At 45.8% G+C, this 16,248-nt stretch overlaps 1 protein-coding gene across 8 annotated transcripts in view; it reads left to right on the forward strand.

The window, feature by feature from the left end:
- TRRAP (transformation/transcription domain associated protein) overlaps nt 1-16,248 on the forward strand; it is a 122,364-nt gene that overhangs the window by 62,556 nt on the left and 43,560 nt on the right. For all 8 annotated transcript variants that reach the window (XM_079770444.1, XM_079770448.1, XM_079770449.1 and 5 more), the window contains exons 39-47: nt 572-778; nt 1,817-1,975; nt 2,065-2,199; nt 4,153-4,263; nt 5,916-6,062; nt 10,221-10,434; nt 10,943-11,068; nt 13,023-13,169; nt 14,378-14,577. In XM_079770444.1, coding sequence (XP_079626570.1) covers nt 572-778; nt 1,817-1,975; nt 2,065-2,199; nt 4,153-4,263; nt 5,916-6,062; nt 10,221-10,434; nt 10,943-11,068; nt 13,023-13,169; nt 14,378-14,577 — 1,446 coding nt within the window. The remainder of the gene's footprint in view (nt 1-571; nt 779-1,816; nt 1,976-2,064; nt 2,200-4,152; nt 4,264-5,915; nt 6,063-10,220; nt 10,435-10,942; nt 11,069-13,022; nt 13,170-14,377; nt 14,578-16,248) is intronic.

Consider the following 16,248-nt stretch of genomic DNA (forward strand, 5'->3'; position numbering starts at 1 on the left):
TTAAAATTCTGTGGCCAGAGTGAAATGACTGACTTCCCACAAGTTATGGTAGACATTGATGTCTGCAGGGAGCTAGGTCTCATTCGTCTTGGAATATTCCACCCTAGCCAGGCATGGGCACTTAGTAGGTGCTCGATCAATATTACAATGAATGTATTCATTGATCAAAACTGAATGGAGGCCCTGACCGGTTTGGCTCAGTGGATAGAGCGTCGGCCTGTGGACTCAAGGGTCCCAGGTTCGATTCTGGTCAAGGGCATGTACCTTGGTTGCGGGCACATCCCCAGTACGGGGTGTGCAGGAGGCAACTGATTGATGTTTCTCTCTCATCGATGTTTCTAACTCTCTCTACCTCTCCCTTCCTCTCTGTAAAAAATCAATAAAATATATTAAAACAAACAAACAAACAAACAAAAAAAAACTGAATGGAGGAGAACACAACTATGTTGTTTCCCAATAAGAGAGCTCAGAGGAATTTTTTAAAAATATGCCTTGGTTCTGAGAGATTGTTTTTATCTTGTTTTTAAAGCCTTTATTTTTATCTTAGGTAAGAATTTCTCTCCCGTTTTAGGTTTTTCACAGTCTTCTCAAGGCCCATGCAATGGAAGCTCGAGCAATTGTCAGACAAGCGATGGCCATTTTGACTCCGGCAGTGCCAGCCAGAATGGAGGATGGGCACCAGATGCTGACCCACTGGACAAGGAAGATCATTGTGGAGGAGGGGCACACAGTTCCTCAGCTGGTTCATATTTTGCATTTGATAGTGCAGCATTTTAAGGTACACAGAAAGGACTGCAGATTGATGTCAGGTGCACATTCAGGCATATGCTTTAACATTTTGCCTATTTTTCAGTTTCTGCAGTAATAGGGGGTTAGTCTTTCAGTAAAGGTATTTCAGATCCATTGATTAGTGTGTAAATGTGTGTATGTGTATGGCTTTATCAACATGGAAATTGCTATAGTTTAGAGAATATGTTAGGTGTATTTCTGTCTAGACTGCATTTTTCTTGTAATTACTCTCATTTAACAGTGGATACACATAAATTGTTACTTTGGGAGGAGTCATCATTAACTCTAGATTTTGGTAACTTGGCTAAAAAAGTTGTTCTTGTTGCTGGCATCTCCTTTTTGTAGCTAAATTGCCCACTTTGTTGGATTTACATAATTTTTGTAGATTTTAGGTAGAGGAGAAAGGATTTAGTAGTATTGAGCTGAAAGCTGTTATAGCTTTTAAATTGGGAATTTGCTTCTTGGCATGGCTAAACTATTATGATAGCAAGTGTTAAGTTTGATACAGGTGACTAGCTTATCTACCTAAAGAAAACTCAGTGTTTCAACATTTAAAAAAAATACATATTTTTATTGATTTCAGAGAGGTAGGGAGAGGGAGAAAGTGATAGAAACATCAGTGATGAGAGAGAAACATCAATTGGCTGCCTCCTGCATTTCCTCTACTGGGGATCAAGCCTGCAACCTGGGCATGTGCCCTGACTGGGAATCGAATTGTGACTTCCTGCTTCATAGATCAACACTCAACCTCTGAGCCACACTGGCCGGGTGAGTGTTTCAACATTTTTTAAAGATGGTACTAAATCACTGAATTACACTATTGTATGGGACTCAAACAGAGCCAGGGGAAGTGATAAACACACACATAAGGTGATGAGAATTTCCTCACTAAAGTTATGGTTGGCTTATGTGAGTATTTTGGGACCCAGGCAGGTTGTATGTGTATATATGTGCATGTGCATATGTGTTTGTGTGTGTGGGGTCACAGCACAACGTCCCTGGTGTGACACAAGCCCTGTGCTCACAGGTGTACTACCCCGTGCGGCACCACTTGGTACAGCACATGGTCAGTGCCATGCAGAGGCTGGGCTTCACACCCAGCGTCACCATCGAGCAGAGAAGGCTGGCTGTGGACCTGTCAGAAGTTGTCATCAAGTGGGAGCTCCAGAGGATCAAGGACCAGCAGGTAGAGATGTTAGCCCTCTTGTGTCATCCTTGATTGTATTCCTTACGCTTCTCTGCAGAATCTAAAGTCATATGTGTGTGTTTTTTAAGCCGGATTCAGATATGGATCCAAATTCCAGTGGAGAAGGAGTCAACTCTGTGTCATCTTCCATTAAAAGAGGCCTATCAGTGGATTCCGCCCAGGAAGTGAAACGCTTTAGGACGGCCACAGGAGCAATCAGTGCAGTAAGATCATTGCACACCCGGAGTGTGCTTCCTTTTATAGGTTCTGTGCTTCCTTGTGGGAGTGTGGTCACTTACTCAACAGACTCTGAGTGTGGGCTAAGTGCCCAGCACAGTGCCAGAGAGAAAGGCTGCACCCAACAGAGAGAAACCCAATGACATGCTACCGACTCAAGGTGTTTCCCAATTACCAGATGCAATTTTCTTTGTGCCACTTAATATCATTAGACTGCTGATGATCATAGTTAACTAGAGGCCCGGTGCATGAAATTCATGCATGGGGTGGGGGCGTGTCTCTCAGCCCAGCCTGTACCCTCTCCAATCTGGGACCCCTTGAGGGATGTCCAACTGTCCGTTTAGGCCCGATCCCAGGTGGGATCGGGCCTAAACGGGCAGTCAGACATCCCTCTCAAAATCCAGCACTGCTGGCTCCCAACCGCTCGCCTGCCTGCCTGCCTGGTTGCCCCCAACTGCCCTTCCCTGTCGGCCTGATCTCGCTCCCAACTGCTCTCCCCTGCTGGCCTGATCTCGCCCCTAAATGCCCTCCCCTGCTGGCCTGGTCACCCCTAACTGCCCTCCTTTGCCAGCCTGGTCGCCCCTAACTGTCCTCCCCTGCAGGCCTGGTCACCCCCAACTGTCCTCCCCTCCAGGCCTGGTCACCCCCAACGGCCCTCCCCTGCAGGCCTGGTCGCCCCCAATTGCCCTCCCCTGCAGGCCTGGTCGCCCCCAGCTGCCCTCCCCTGCAGGCCTGGGTCCCCTACAACTGTCCTCCCTTGCAGGCCTGATCGCCCCCAACTGCTCTTCCCTGCTGGCCATCTTGTGTCCACATGGGGGCAGCCATCTTTGACCACATAGGGGTGGCCATCTTGTGTGTTGGAGTGATGGTCAATTTGCATATTGCCCTTTTATTATATAGGATTACTTGCAGAAAGGCATCAAGGGAAACTCATTGGGGCAAGAAAATAGATTGAGGACATGCACCCATGGTACATTCAGTTTTAGAAAAGATAGCATGTCCTGTTTTGTTTGGAGGGCAGCTGGGTACCAAAAGAGCCCTGTGGGTGCGAACTCTCCCTCCCTCTCCCTCTTTTTCTCCGGAGTATGTGGCCCTGCATTCACCCTGTATTCAAATTAGAAACCTGGAACTATCTGCAATCTGTCCATTTCCTTCTCTCCACATGTCTGGTCAAGAGCAAGTCCTGGCAGCCCAGCCATGAATACCCTACCCTCTTTTTAATTCTGTACCCACCATGGTGGTGCAAGCAGATGCCTGGTCCCTTCTCACTGAGATTACTGAAACTGCCTCCCAGTTCCTCTCAGACCTTCCACTTTTATTTCTCTTCATTACACTTTTAACAGAGCAGAGAACCAAAAAAACACTCTTCAAAATTCAGGCTAGGGAAAGCTGGATGAAGGGTACATGGCACCTCTGTACTGTCTTTGTAACTTCTTGGGACTGTTACAGTAATTTCAAATAAACACTTAAGAAATGCAGACTATCTTTCCCCTCACCAATCCTTTGCCTTGACGCTGGCTTTCAGTGCCTGCATGACTTGGCCCTTCTGATGGCCTTCATGCCCTGCACTTGCTCATGCTGCTGCAGCTACGCAGGCCTTTCCTCCACCTCAGAAACGCCAGTTCTGTGCTTGCTAGGACTTGTGCACTGACTCCATTACCTCTCGCTGGCTCAGTCCTCTCTTCTCATGGCTGGCTTTTTGTCAGTCGGAGAGGTACCTTGATAGCATCCTTTCACTTCCTGGACCACACTCCCTTCCAGTCTTGCAAATGACCCATTACTTTCTTTGTGGCTACTTTGTTTATTAGTTGTCCTGTGGATGCCACACCTGCCTCTGGTGTCCCTCTACCCAGAATGGCATCTGTTCCCTGTTATTGGGCTGCACAGGCCAGTGCTGTACCCTGGAATGCATTGTTGAGAGGCTCTTCCTGTCGTTGTAGGTGTTTGGGAGGAGCCAGTCGCTGCCTGGAGCGGACTCCCTTCTTGCCAAGCCAATTGATAAACAGCACACGGACACTGTGGTGAACTTCCTCATCCGAGTGGCTTGTCAGGTGCGGGTTCTGAATGTCTTATATTAAGGATTTTTCAGAACAGAGTCTACTTGGTCAACTATAGAATGTTTTCTGTGACAGTTTAATAAAAAAAAGAAAGAAAGAAAGAAAGAGACGAACCAAGATCTGACAGGTAGTCTGTCACTTTCATATCAGATTTCATGACATGCTGATAATTCTGAAGTCTGCCTTGTCTTATAATTCATATGACATTTAAGAAGTATTTTTTCTTTTAGCAGTGATAATATAATGGTATGTCTAATAATTAATGGAATTGTGGTATTAGTTCAATGATCTTGGGCAAATTATTTTAACTTTCAAGTTACGTAGCTCATAAAGGTGTTGGGAAAGTCCAACACAACATTTAGTAATTTAAATGCTTTTACACCCTGGATGGGTAGCTCAGGTGATTAGAGTGTCCTCCTGATACTTAATGGTTGAGGGTTCAAACTCCAGTCAGGACATATACAAAAAGCAACCAATGAATGCATAAATAGGTGGAGCAACAAATTGATGTCCTCTCTCTCTCTCTCCTCTCTCCTGTCTCTTCTCTCTCTTATCCCTCCCCCCTCTCAAATTAATAGATAAAATATACAAAAAATAAATGAAAGCATTTATTTACCACTCATAGCAATATCGGTTTTCATGGAGTTTTAGGGGATCTATTTCTGAAACTTTTCATTTTTATATTTCAAACAAACATTGCAAATGAAATTTTTCTACGTTTTTTAAAATTTGGTAATCTTGCATTTTTATAACTATTAAGCAAAATAGTGGGTCTTGCAATACTATTGACTATTGAGGCTTCCCAAGTACTGAAAGGAACCTACTAAACCAGCGATTTTCAACCTTTTTCATATCATGGCACACATAAACTAATCATTGAAATTCTGTGGCACACCAACAAATATTTTTTTTGCCAATCTGACAAATTAGGTATAATTTTGATTTAGTCACACCGGATGGCTGTTGTTGTGTTGGCTGTTGTCATATTTTTATTTGACAGTCTAATGGAAAACAATTCAGTGCTCCTTACTAAGTAGTCAGATATTGCATGTTTTAAAGATTCTTGCCTGGCTGGTGTGGTTCAGTGGTTGAGTGTCCACCCATGAATCGGGAGGTCATGGTTCGATTCCCCATCAAGGCACATGTCTGGTTTCCGGGCTTGATCCCCAGCAGGGAGGTACAGGAGGTAGCCGATAGATGATTCTCTCTCATCATTGATGTTTCTATCTCTCTCTCCCTCTCTCTTCCTCTCTCTGAAATGAATAAAAACATATTTTTAAAAATTCTTGTGGCACACCAGTTGAAAATTGATGTACTGAACTATTCAGTCACTGCATTCTTGCCTGTTGCAGTGTGCTAGGCACAGCTTAGGAGATCCAGAAGGGAGGAACATGGATCCTTGCCCTCAGGGAGCCTCTTGACACTAATCAATCACACAAATGGTTGCAAATCACCACTGACCCAATGTAAGGTCCTGCGGGGGAGGGTCCCTGCAGCCAAGAGGGCTGAGTTGAGTCAGGTAGGAGAAGAGGCTGTGAGGTAGACATCTGGGATGCAAGGGCATGGGGCATGGGCAAGAAGCAGTGTCACAAGAATGACTAAACATGTATTTAGTGAAATGTGGGCTTGAATGAATGAATTTCCAGGTTAATGACAACACCAACACTGCTGGGTCTCCTGGGGAGGTGCTTTCTCGCCGCTGTGTGACCCTCCTGAAAACTGCCTTGCGACCGGACATGTGGTCCAAGTCTGAGCTGAAACTGCAGTGGTTCGACAAGCTGCTGATGAGTGTGGTAAGTGCGGGGGTCTGTTGCTATTGCCTGGGCTTGGGGCTGGGCCACCAAAATCTGAATCCTCCATTCCTTTGTCCAGTTTTGGCCCCTTCCACTTTGTCTGCTGGCTGCTGTTGACCTTAAAAATAAAATAGTTGTTTTACCAGAGAATAGCAAGCTATAGCAAAAACCATAGGACAAGTCTAGTAAGCAAAGGAGAGGAACTTTACTTTCTAGAGAAAAACTAGGAAAATGAGAGGGATTATTTTGAACAAAAGTCTGTTGGGATGGAGGAGATCGAGAGTTTAGGGTGGTGATTGATTCTTGTTGGCTAAGTTGCCAGGCAAGGAAGGAACTCTTCCTGCTGGAGTAATAAAGTAGTGTGCTTTTTTCCCCCTGTTGAGATCTGTATTTGACAATTCCTATTGGGGGGTCTATAATTGAAGAGTGGTAGAGTAGTGCCTGAGGGCTCCCCCTTCTGGCCTTTTAAATGAGGTTTTATTTTAGTAATTTTCATTCTGCTAATGAGGGAATTTCACTTCCAGAAAATGGTTTTAAAACTTCAGCTCTCACCCCCCCCTCCACCCCCGCTCAGCACCAAGTACAGTTAGTTTTGAAAACATAATAGTCCTTTTGCCTTTTGAAGTCTCATTTTTTAAATTGACATACTGGCTGGCTTGAAATGAACATTTTTAATTGATTTATGAAACAGCCTTTAAAGTAAACCTGAATTTTTAAAGTAGGTGGACATAGAATTTGTTATTGAGCACTGTATAGTCAGGTAACAAAGAAATGACTCCTGCCCTAGCTGGTTTGGCTCAGTGGATAGAGTGTCGGCCTGCGGACTGAAAGGTCCCAGGTTTGATTCTGGTCAAAGGCACATGCCTGTGTTGTGGTCTCAATCCCCAGTAGGGGGCGTGCAGTAGGCAGCTGATCAATGATTCTCTCTCAACATTGATGTTTCTATCTCTCGCCCTCTCCCTTCCTCTCTGAAATCAATACAAATATATATATATATAAATATATCCTACATAATAAAAGGCTAGTTGGCGTCACACCCTTTGCATGACACCCTCGCGCTTCGCTGTCACACGATGGCCACGCACACAGCAGAGGTGGGGCCTGGTGGCCGCTCTGCGTGGTGAGGCCTAGGGGTTCCGCGGCACGGCTCGGAGGAGGCGGGTCCTGGCGGAGGAGGAGGGTCGTGGCAGAGGAGGGCAGTTGTGGGTGATTGGGCTAGCAGGGGAGAGGCAGTTGTGGGCGATCCGGTCAGCAGGGGAGGGCAGTTGTGGGCGATCGGGCCACCAGGGGAGCAGTTAGGCGTCGATTGGGCCGGCAGGGGAGTGGTTAGGGGATGATCAGGCTGGCAGGAAAGTGGTTAGGGGCAATCCGGCAGGCAGGCAGGCAGGCGAGCGGTTAGGAGCCAGCAGTCCTGGATTGTGAGAGGGATGTCCGAGGGGGAGGGGGTCCTGGATTGGAGAGGGTATAGGCCGGGCTAGGGATGAATTTTGTGCACCAGGCCTCTAGTTTATTTTTTATATATACTAGAGGCCCGGTGTGTGAAATTCATGCACGGGGGGGGGGGGGGGGTGTTGTGTCCCACAGCACAGCTGTACCCTCTCCAATCTGGGACCCCTCGAGGGATGTCCAACTGCCCGTTTAGGTCCGATCCCGGTAGGATCAGGCCTAAACGGGCAGTTGGACATCCCTCTCATAATCCAGGACTGCTGGCTCCCAACTGCTCGCCTGCCTGCCTTCCTGATTGCCCCTAACCACTTCTGCCTGTCAGCCTGATCACCCCCTAACCACTCCCCTGCCAGCCTGATTGATGCCTAACTGCTCTCCTTCCAGCCTGTTTGCCCTAACTGCCCTCCCCTGCAGGCCTGGTCACCCCTAACTGCCCTCCCCTGCAGGCCTGGTCACCCCCAACTGCCCTTCCCTGCAGGCCCGGTCGCCCCCAACTTCCCTCCTCTACCAACCTGGTCACCCCTAACTGCCCTCCCCCACAGGCTTGATCGCCCACAACTGCCCTCCCTTGCAGGCCTGGTCCCTCCCAACTGCCCTCCCCTGCTGGCCATCTTGTGGCGGCCATCTTGTGTCCACATGGGGGCAGCCATCTTTGAACACATAGGGGCAGCCATCTTGTGTGTTGGAGTGATGGTTAATTTGCATATTACTCTTTTATTAGATAGAATAGAGGCCTGGTGCATGGGTGGGGGCCAGCTGGTTTTCCCTGAAGGGTGTCCCGGATCAGGGTGGGGGTTCCCTTGGGGTGTGGGGCGGCCTGGGAGAGGAGCCTGTGGTGGTTTGCAGGCCGGCCACGCCCCCTGGTGACCCAAGTGGAGGCCCTGATATCTGGGATTTATTTATCTTCTATAATTGAAACTTTGTAGCCTTGAGTGGAGGCCTGGGCCTGCCAGGGTGTGTGGAAAGCTTGGCTTCCTCCATCGCCGGGGGCAACTCAAGCCTCCTGCTCTCTCCAGTTCTGTGGCCGCTACCATTTTGGTTGGGTTAATTTGCATATTTGCTCCTGATTGGCCGGTGTGCGTGGCTTGTGGGTATAGCAGAGTGGTGGTTAATTTGCATATTATTCTTTTATTAGATAGGATACTGAGTGGCCAGATTATTATGATCTCTAAACACATAATAATCTGGCCACTCAGTGTATATCCTATATAATAAAAGGCTAATATGCAAATTGTCCCCTCGGCCAGGAGTTTGTACAGCAGGCAGGCCGGCCAACCGTCCATGTCCCCTCCCCTTGGCCAGGCTGGCTGGACCCCACCCATGCATGAATGCATGCACCGGGCCTCTAATACACACACACACACACACACACACACACACACACACACAGAGTGGCCAGATTATTATGCGTTCAGAGATCATAATAATCTGGCCACTCAGTGTGTATATAAAATGACTTGTAATGCTGATTATTTGGTGGGTGCTGTTTTGTATTGTGGGTTTTTTTTTGTTTTTAATATATTTTTATTGATTTCAGAGAGGAAGGGAGAGGGAGAGAGAGATAGAAACATCAATGATGAAAGAGAATCATTGATTGGCTGCCTCCTGCATGTCCCCTACTGGGGATCGAGCCCGCAAACCACGCATGTGCCTTTGACCAGAATCAAACCTGGGACATTTCAGTCCACAGCCTGATGCTCTATCTATCCACTGAGCCAAATTGGCTAGGGCTTGTTTTTTGTTTTTTTTTTTTAAATTAAATTTTTCCCCCTTTCTTTTAGGGCTTGTTTTTATAAAAACTTTGATCCTATAATTTTCTGGGGGTTGCTAACCTATTGTAAGCACTTGCTGTTTTGCATTGCAAAGATTAACATTGTTGCTTAGGTTTTTTGAAAGGTTACAGAGGTAACCTGTGCTATGAAAACAGTAGGATCATAGGCCCTAAGTCTCTAGCTCATGCTATGATTCCAGCCTGATGTATAACTTATGGATTGTCTGCAGGTTTCTTTCCTTTTTTTCCTGTTGGAAGGTCACATTTCTTTCCTATCACATACAGTCACAGTTGAATCACGCTCAGCCATAAGTGGACAGCCGCTGCCAGTAAACAGGCTAACAGTTTCATAGCACCAGGCGTTGTGCTCACAGTGACTTCCACCTCTTACAGTCAGTGAGTGAGCCTTTACCTCACAACCCCATGCACACACATACAGGTATAAACCACAGAAACAAGTTTCAGGAAGCAAACCATGGACTCTGCTTTCTGTTTTATTTTTATTTTTGTTTTTAATTCTGGCATCATCTATTAGATTGATTTCATGGTAGAGTTTCAAAGATACTTCCTTTTGGAAGAATATTTGCATTTTAACTAAAAAGGTGGAAGGAGACAAGCAAAATACATTGCAATAACTGTCTTTTTAGACCAGATTTTAGTAATTTTCAAAATTTTAACATTTAATATTGAATATTTTTAATGAGCTGTTGAAACAGGCTTGACTAAATATTTAAAGCGAATTGATTAAAAGAAACAAAATCCTACTGCATTAATAAAATATGGTGGTCACGGTTTTATACATATCATGTGTTCATTCTTTAGTGATTTTTTACTTCACTTCTAAGTACTTAGTAGCACATGGTTTTAAATTTTGGTTGACTATAATTTACTGTACTAGAGTATTTATTTCATCCGTGTGCCACCTGTGTTCTCCTTTCCAGGAGCAGCCTAATCAAGTTAACTATGGGAATATTTGCACGGGTTTGGAAGTGCTGAGTTTCTTGCTCACTGTTCTCCAGTCTCCAGCCATCCTCAGTAGCTTCAAACCCCTGCAGCGCGGAATCGCTGCCTGTATGACGTGTGGAAACACCAAAGTCTTACGAGCAGTCCATAGCCTTCTCTCACGCCTAATGAGCATTTTCCCAACAGAACCAAGTATGTCACCTTTCCCATGGGTGCCTTTCTGAGTGGGTGGGTGGTCACAAAGCTTGTTATTGGAGAGGGCTCATCCTCCAGTTACTATATGGAGCATTTTATTATGTCACTTTTCTTTATATTTTTAACCTTTTTAAAAAAATTGACATGAGAACTTAACAGCAATAGTCACTGCATTCTATTTTTGTCTGCTTTGGAAATGCAGTTCTTCATCAGCTGAGTATTGCTGCTTCTGTAAGGTATTAAAGGGAAGTTAGGTGAAAATATTTTGTGAAACGGTGAACAATTGACAAAGTAAATACTGTAAGTGTATTTAGAGTGAGTTCAGGTGAGAGAAAAGGTTGTAAAGTAGGAACCCTGCCCAGAGGTGAGCACCAATGGGAGAGAAGTTGCCACAGGTGCCAAAATAACTAAAGCTCAGCCTTAGTGTGAGGGACATTAACGTCCTGGGGCCTGGACAGGCCTAAGAACCCAAACCACAGAGCCCAGGTTCTGGCTTCTGTTTCAGGCACGTCCAGTGTGGCCTCCAAGTACGAAGAGCTGGAATGCCTCTATGCGGCCGTAGGGAAGGTCATCTACGAAGGACTCACCAACTACGAGAAGGCCACCAACGCAAATCCCTCCCAGCTCTTTGGTGAGTATGTGCCAGGCTTGGTTTTCCCAGCACTGGTTCCGTTTGGCATTGTTCTGTTTGTGCTCCCTGGACAAGCTTTCCTTAGAAGGGAAAGGCTCAGGCCGTCCGGGGGGCCTTGAGGGTGGTGTCAGTGCGTGGCCTGGCGCATACCAGGCCATGGTCCCCATTGGTCTTTGAGGTGAAACCCTCCTCCCCCCCCTCCCCCCGCAACCAACACCAGTGCTTCCTTGTTTCTTCCGCCTCATCCTGAGATGCGGAATTTGTTGCGAGGGGAATTGCCCTAGGTTGCATGGATACTCCTGACCCCGTTTTACACCAGCATAGAGATGCTGCTAAAACAGTATACCAAGATGTAGAGTCACTGCCTTTCATGATGTGGTCACCTGTGAGCCACTCACAAGCCAAGAACGCCTTCCCAACTTCTTGGTGAGGCTCTGGCTGCCCCAGGTGAAAAGAAAGTTGGTTTCTTGGATCAGGGCAGCTGGGTAACATTGGCTTCCAGACACCCACAAGTCAAATGTATAAATACTCTGTTTTTTGCTAAACTCACATCTGTGACTTGGATTAAACCTTGGGTTAAAAATTTTTTTTCTCCCTTATTATATATTCATTGTATAAAACTTTGAAAATACAAATGAAGGAAAGCTAAATAAAAGTAACCCGAGCCTCTCGAATCATTCAGCATTTTGGGGTGCATGTCTTTTTCTATACATACGCATAGGAATAAATATACAGAAAGCCCTTGTTCTGCAGATACTTGTGTCTGCATTTATAAACTGTTTACATTATTTTTTTAAATGAGTTTCTTGCTCTCCACACTCTTCCTACTTGCTACATGAAATTCAGGAGTCTGATAAATTTAGTTAAAATGGTGTATCCCTTGCTATTCACATTTGCTATTTTTGTTTTGCCACCAGATAGATTTGGATAGCAAGGGATGCTTTTGTGACTTTTAAAAAAGTGGTATCATACAGTAGATCCTGCTTTGCAACCTGACTTCCATCGCAGTATAGCATGAACATCTTGTTAATTCTCTGAAGGACTCTCTTTTAGAAGAGCTGACCACTGTTGACTCTGCCCCCTGCTTTGTGTGGGGGTGACAGCAGGCCAGGGACAGCCTTGGGGCGAGTGGGTCTCTTTGAGTCGGCCACACTGCTAGATCCAGGGCTCCACTACTGGTGAACTCAGGAGCGGCGAGCCTGGCAACCAGGAATACCCAGAACACATTCCCCGTATTCATCATTGTCACCCTCCAGTGTCATGGGTTACCTGTCAAAGAATCAGATTGGTTATACGTTTACTGCTGTATTGAGAGCCAGCCAGCCTTTTAACAAAGCAAGCCTAAAATCATCCAAATCTGGGATGATTGTACTTTAAATGGCAAATACATACCCTTTTACTTTTCTATGTTGTGAGCCATGAATACAACATTAAATTAATGTGTATGTCAGTGTTAAGATGTTTGTAAAAATGCCAGTATGGGAGATAATAATTTTTTTTTTCACATACTCAGTGTTCATGTTCTGATGTTAAACAGTTTTTTAGAATTCAAATTGAATTCTAAAACATATATCATGCCCAAATAGTCTAGATAAAAAGGAAGTATCCCTCCCCCGACCCCAAACATATTAGGGGACAAAATTTTTTACTTAGGATGTTTTGCCATACAAAGCCTAAAGTTAAATGCAGAACTGAAGGAAGATTGTTTCTATTGAAGCACAAAAATCAGTTTTTATGCCTGGAGATGTTGCTCATGAATTAAGAATTAAGAGTGAACATATAATACTTCAAAATGTAGTCTTATGTTTATAATGTTGACATTTGGGATTAATTCATACTTTTGTTGAAACAGCATTATTGTTTAGCACATTTTAATAGGTTTTAATTAGCATATTTTTGACAATTACTTTTAAAAACTTTTCTAAAAACAAACCACTGAATTTCTATCTTTTAGGGACCCTTATGATCCTCAAGTCTGCCTGCAGCAACAACCCGAGCTACATAGACAGGCTTATCTCGGTCTTCATGCGCTCCCTGCAGAAGATGGTCCGAGAGCACCTCAATCCGCAGGCAGCCTCCGGCAGCACAGAGGCAACCTCAGGTGACACACTTGACTTGGTCCCCAGTTTTTCCTCAGACTAAACAGTGCTGGCTTTGTCGATGAATTTTATGTTTCTTTTTTTTTTTTTTTTTTCAATGTATTCATTGATTTTTAGAGAGAAAGGAAGGGAGAGGGATAGAGAGATAGAAACATCAATGAGAAAGAAACATCGATTGACTGCTTCCTGCATGTTCCCCCACTGGGGATCGAGCCTGCAACCTGGGCATGTGCCCTGACCCGGAATCGAGTTGGTGAACTCTTGGTTCATGGGTCAGTACTCAACCACTGAGCCACACCGACCGGACTGTGACTGAATTTTAAAGCGGACACTAATGCCTGCTGTTCACGGGCAATTCATTATTAGTTGCTCTTAACAGAGAGTTTGTAAGTGGTTCATTTAAAACCAAAATGAGACTTCTTTTTAAAATGAATTGCTTTTAAAATTTGTGAGTGTGAGAGTAAAGAAATTTTTATCTTTTTTTTTTTTTAAACTGCACCCCAGGATATTTTTCTGTTGACTTTTAGAGAGAGTGGAAGGGCGGGAGAGAGACAAGAGAAATATCTATGTGAGAGAGATACCTCAATTGGTTGCCTCTCACATAAGCCCTAACCAGGACTAGGGATTGAGCCTGCAACTGAGATATGTGCCCTTGACTGGAATTGAACTTGGGACTCTTCAGTCCATGGGCCGACGTTCTATCCACTGAGCCAAACTGGCAAGGGCTGAAGAAATTTTTAAATGATTGGTCATTTATGTGGAACATGCACCACTAAATGAGAGTTATCGTAACAATTTTGCTGTAAAGCAGAGACTGCTTAGAGTTGTTACATCTGATGACGAATTAGATTGTAGGTTCTAGACTTGAGGAGTGGGCTCCAGAAATCTGGGTGATATGTTCGGTGGGGGGCTGGTTGGCACAGCTGCTCAAGGCAGCTTGGAACACAAGTGCTATGGATGAGCCTTTGGGACTTGGCTGTACCCCAGGGTTGCCTGCACTGGTTCCAACCGCTCCACAATTTCTTCCTCATGGGGAGCTTCTAACAGGGCCACCCTTGCAAGGTGGTATAATAGCAAGAAAGTGATGAGACTGGAGAAAATATTTTTGGGAAAAATGGGCAGAATTAATGTGCCATGTAGTGCAGAGTGGTTGCCTGTTGATGCATGCTTGTAGAAATTGTTGAGCTGTGTTCTTTCTCCACATGAGCAGGAACTAGTGAACTGGTGATGCTGAGTCTGGAACTGGTGAAAACACGCCTGGCTGTGATGAGCTTGGAGATGAGGAAGAACTTTATTCAGGCCATCCTGACTTCCCTCATTGAAAAATCACTCGATGCCAAAATTCTCCGGGCTGTGGTTAAAATTGTGGAAGAGTGGGTTAAAAATAATTCCCCAATGGCAGCCAATCAGGTGAGCTGGGAAGAGGGGCTGCATATTGGCTAGGTAACCTTTGTATGTAAAAGAAAATTCAGGCCTCACTTTCTCAGCTCTTCTTCTGAAAGTTTTCAGTCAGGCAAAACTTTTTTCTCCTGTATTTGCATTCACAGTATCTTTTTTCAAAGATGGTTTTTCTCATTGTGCTGAACAGATTTTAAATAGAAACAAGATAATTGGTCACTTATCTTAATGTGGTTTTACTTGTTAAAATGTTAAATGAACCTTACTTAGTCTTTGTATGATGATGAAGGTAAGCCAAGAAAAAAATAATGAGGGATTATTAGTTAATATATGACTAGAGACCCGGTGCACGAATTTGTGCACCAGTGGGGTCCCTTGGCCTGGCCTATGGGATCGGGCCAAAACCAGCTCTCTGACATCCCCCAAGGGGTCCCCGATTGGAGAGGGTGCAGGCTGGGCTGAGGGACCCCCCCCCCCCCGCCCTGTGCACAAATTTCATGCACCAGGCCACTAGTCCTATATAGTGGCCTGTGGGATCGGGCCTAAACCGGCAGTTGGACATCCCCCTTGCAATCTGGGACCGCTGGCTCCTAACTGCTCACCTGCCTGCCTGCCTGATCACCCCTAACTGCCTCTGTCTGCCTGCCTGATTGCCCCTAACCCCTCTGCCTGCCTGCCTGATCATCCCTAACCTCTCTGCCTGCCTGCCTGATCGCCCCTAACTGCCCTCCCCTGCTGGCCTGATCTTGCCCCCAACTGCCTCTGACTGCCTGCCTGATCACCTCTAACTGCCCTCCCCTGCCAGCCTGATCTCGCCCCCAACTGCCTCTGCCTGCCTGCCTGATCACCCCTAACTGCCCTCCCCTGCCGGCCTGATCTCGCCCCTAATGGCGCTCCTCTGCTGGCCTGATCTTGCCCCCAATTGCCCTTCCCTGCCGACATGATTGCCCCTAACTGCATCTGCCTCGGCCCCCACCACCATGGCTTTGTCTGGAAGGAAGTTGGACATCTGGAAGATGGCCGGTAAACCTGGTCTAATTAGCATATTATCCTTTTATTAGTATAGATAGATTATATAGGATAGGATTGCTTAAATGTGGGGGGAAAATTTTTTTCAGCAGGAGGAGATGCTCTTGGCAGACAAAAATACATAATTCCTATATCTGGATGATAAGCAGCCATATGCACTATACTGCCAAACCGGTCATTAAAAAATTGAACCGCTTTCTTACACCTTACACCAAACAGATGTTGCCCTTAAAACCCCTCCTCAGCCCCCACCTTAGATTCTGCCTTCGCAGTTCACCCAGATTAGGTACTGATTGGTTGGTTACTATTGCCAGTCAGCGTCAAAAGCTCCACCTCCTAGGCAGCCATTGGCTCCTCTCACTTCACCCAGATTTGGTTCTGATTGGTTGGTTTCTATGCCAGTCAGCGTCTCCAGGCCCATTTCCAGGCCTGATCAGAGGCGGGTTGATCAGCAGCCCCCTTGGAGGCCTGGAGAGAAAAAAAGAGACACGGCTGCTAGCCAGGCCCGGAGAGAAAGAGAGAGGCAATGGCTGATCAACAGCTGCCACGGAGGCTACGGATCAGACCCTGCTTCTCTCCCTAGGTCTCTCTCTGGGCCTGATCTGCAGCCCCCTCAGCAATCAATGCTGGTTCACTGTGCCCCCAGCGGCAGCA

This window comes from Cnephaeus nilssonii, assembly GCF_951640355.1.
Source record: "Cnephaeus nilssonii genome assembly, chromosome: 5".
Classification (NCBI taxonomy): domain Eukaryota; kingdom Metazoa; phylum Chordata; class Mammalia; order Chiroptera; family Vespertilionidae; genus Cnephaeus; species Cnephaeus nilssonii.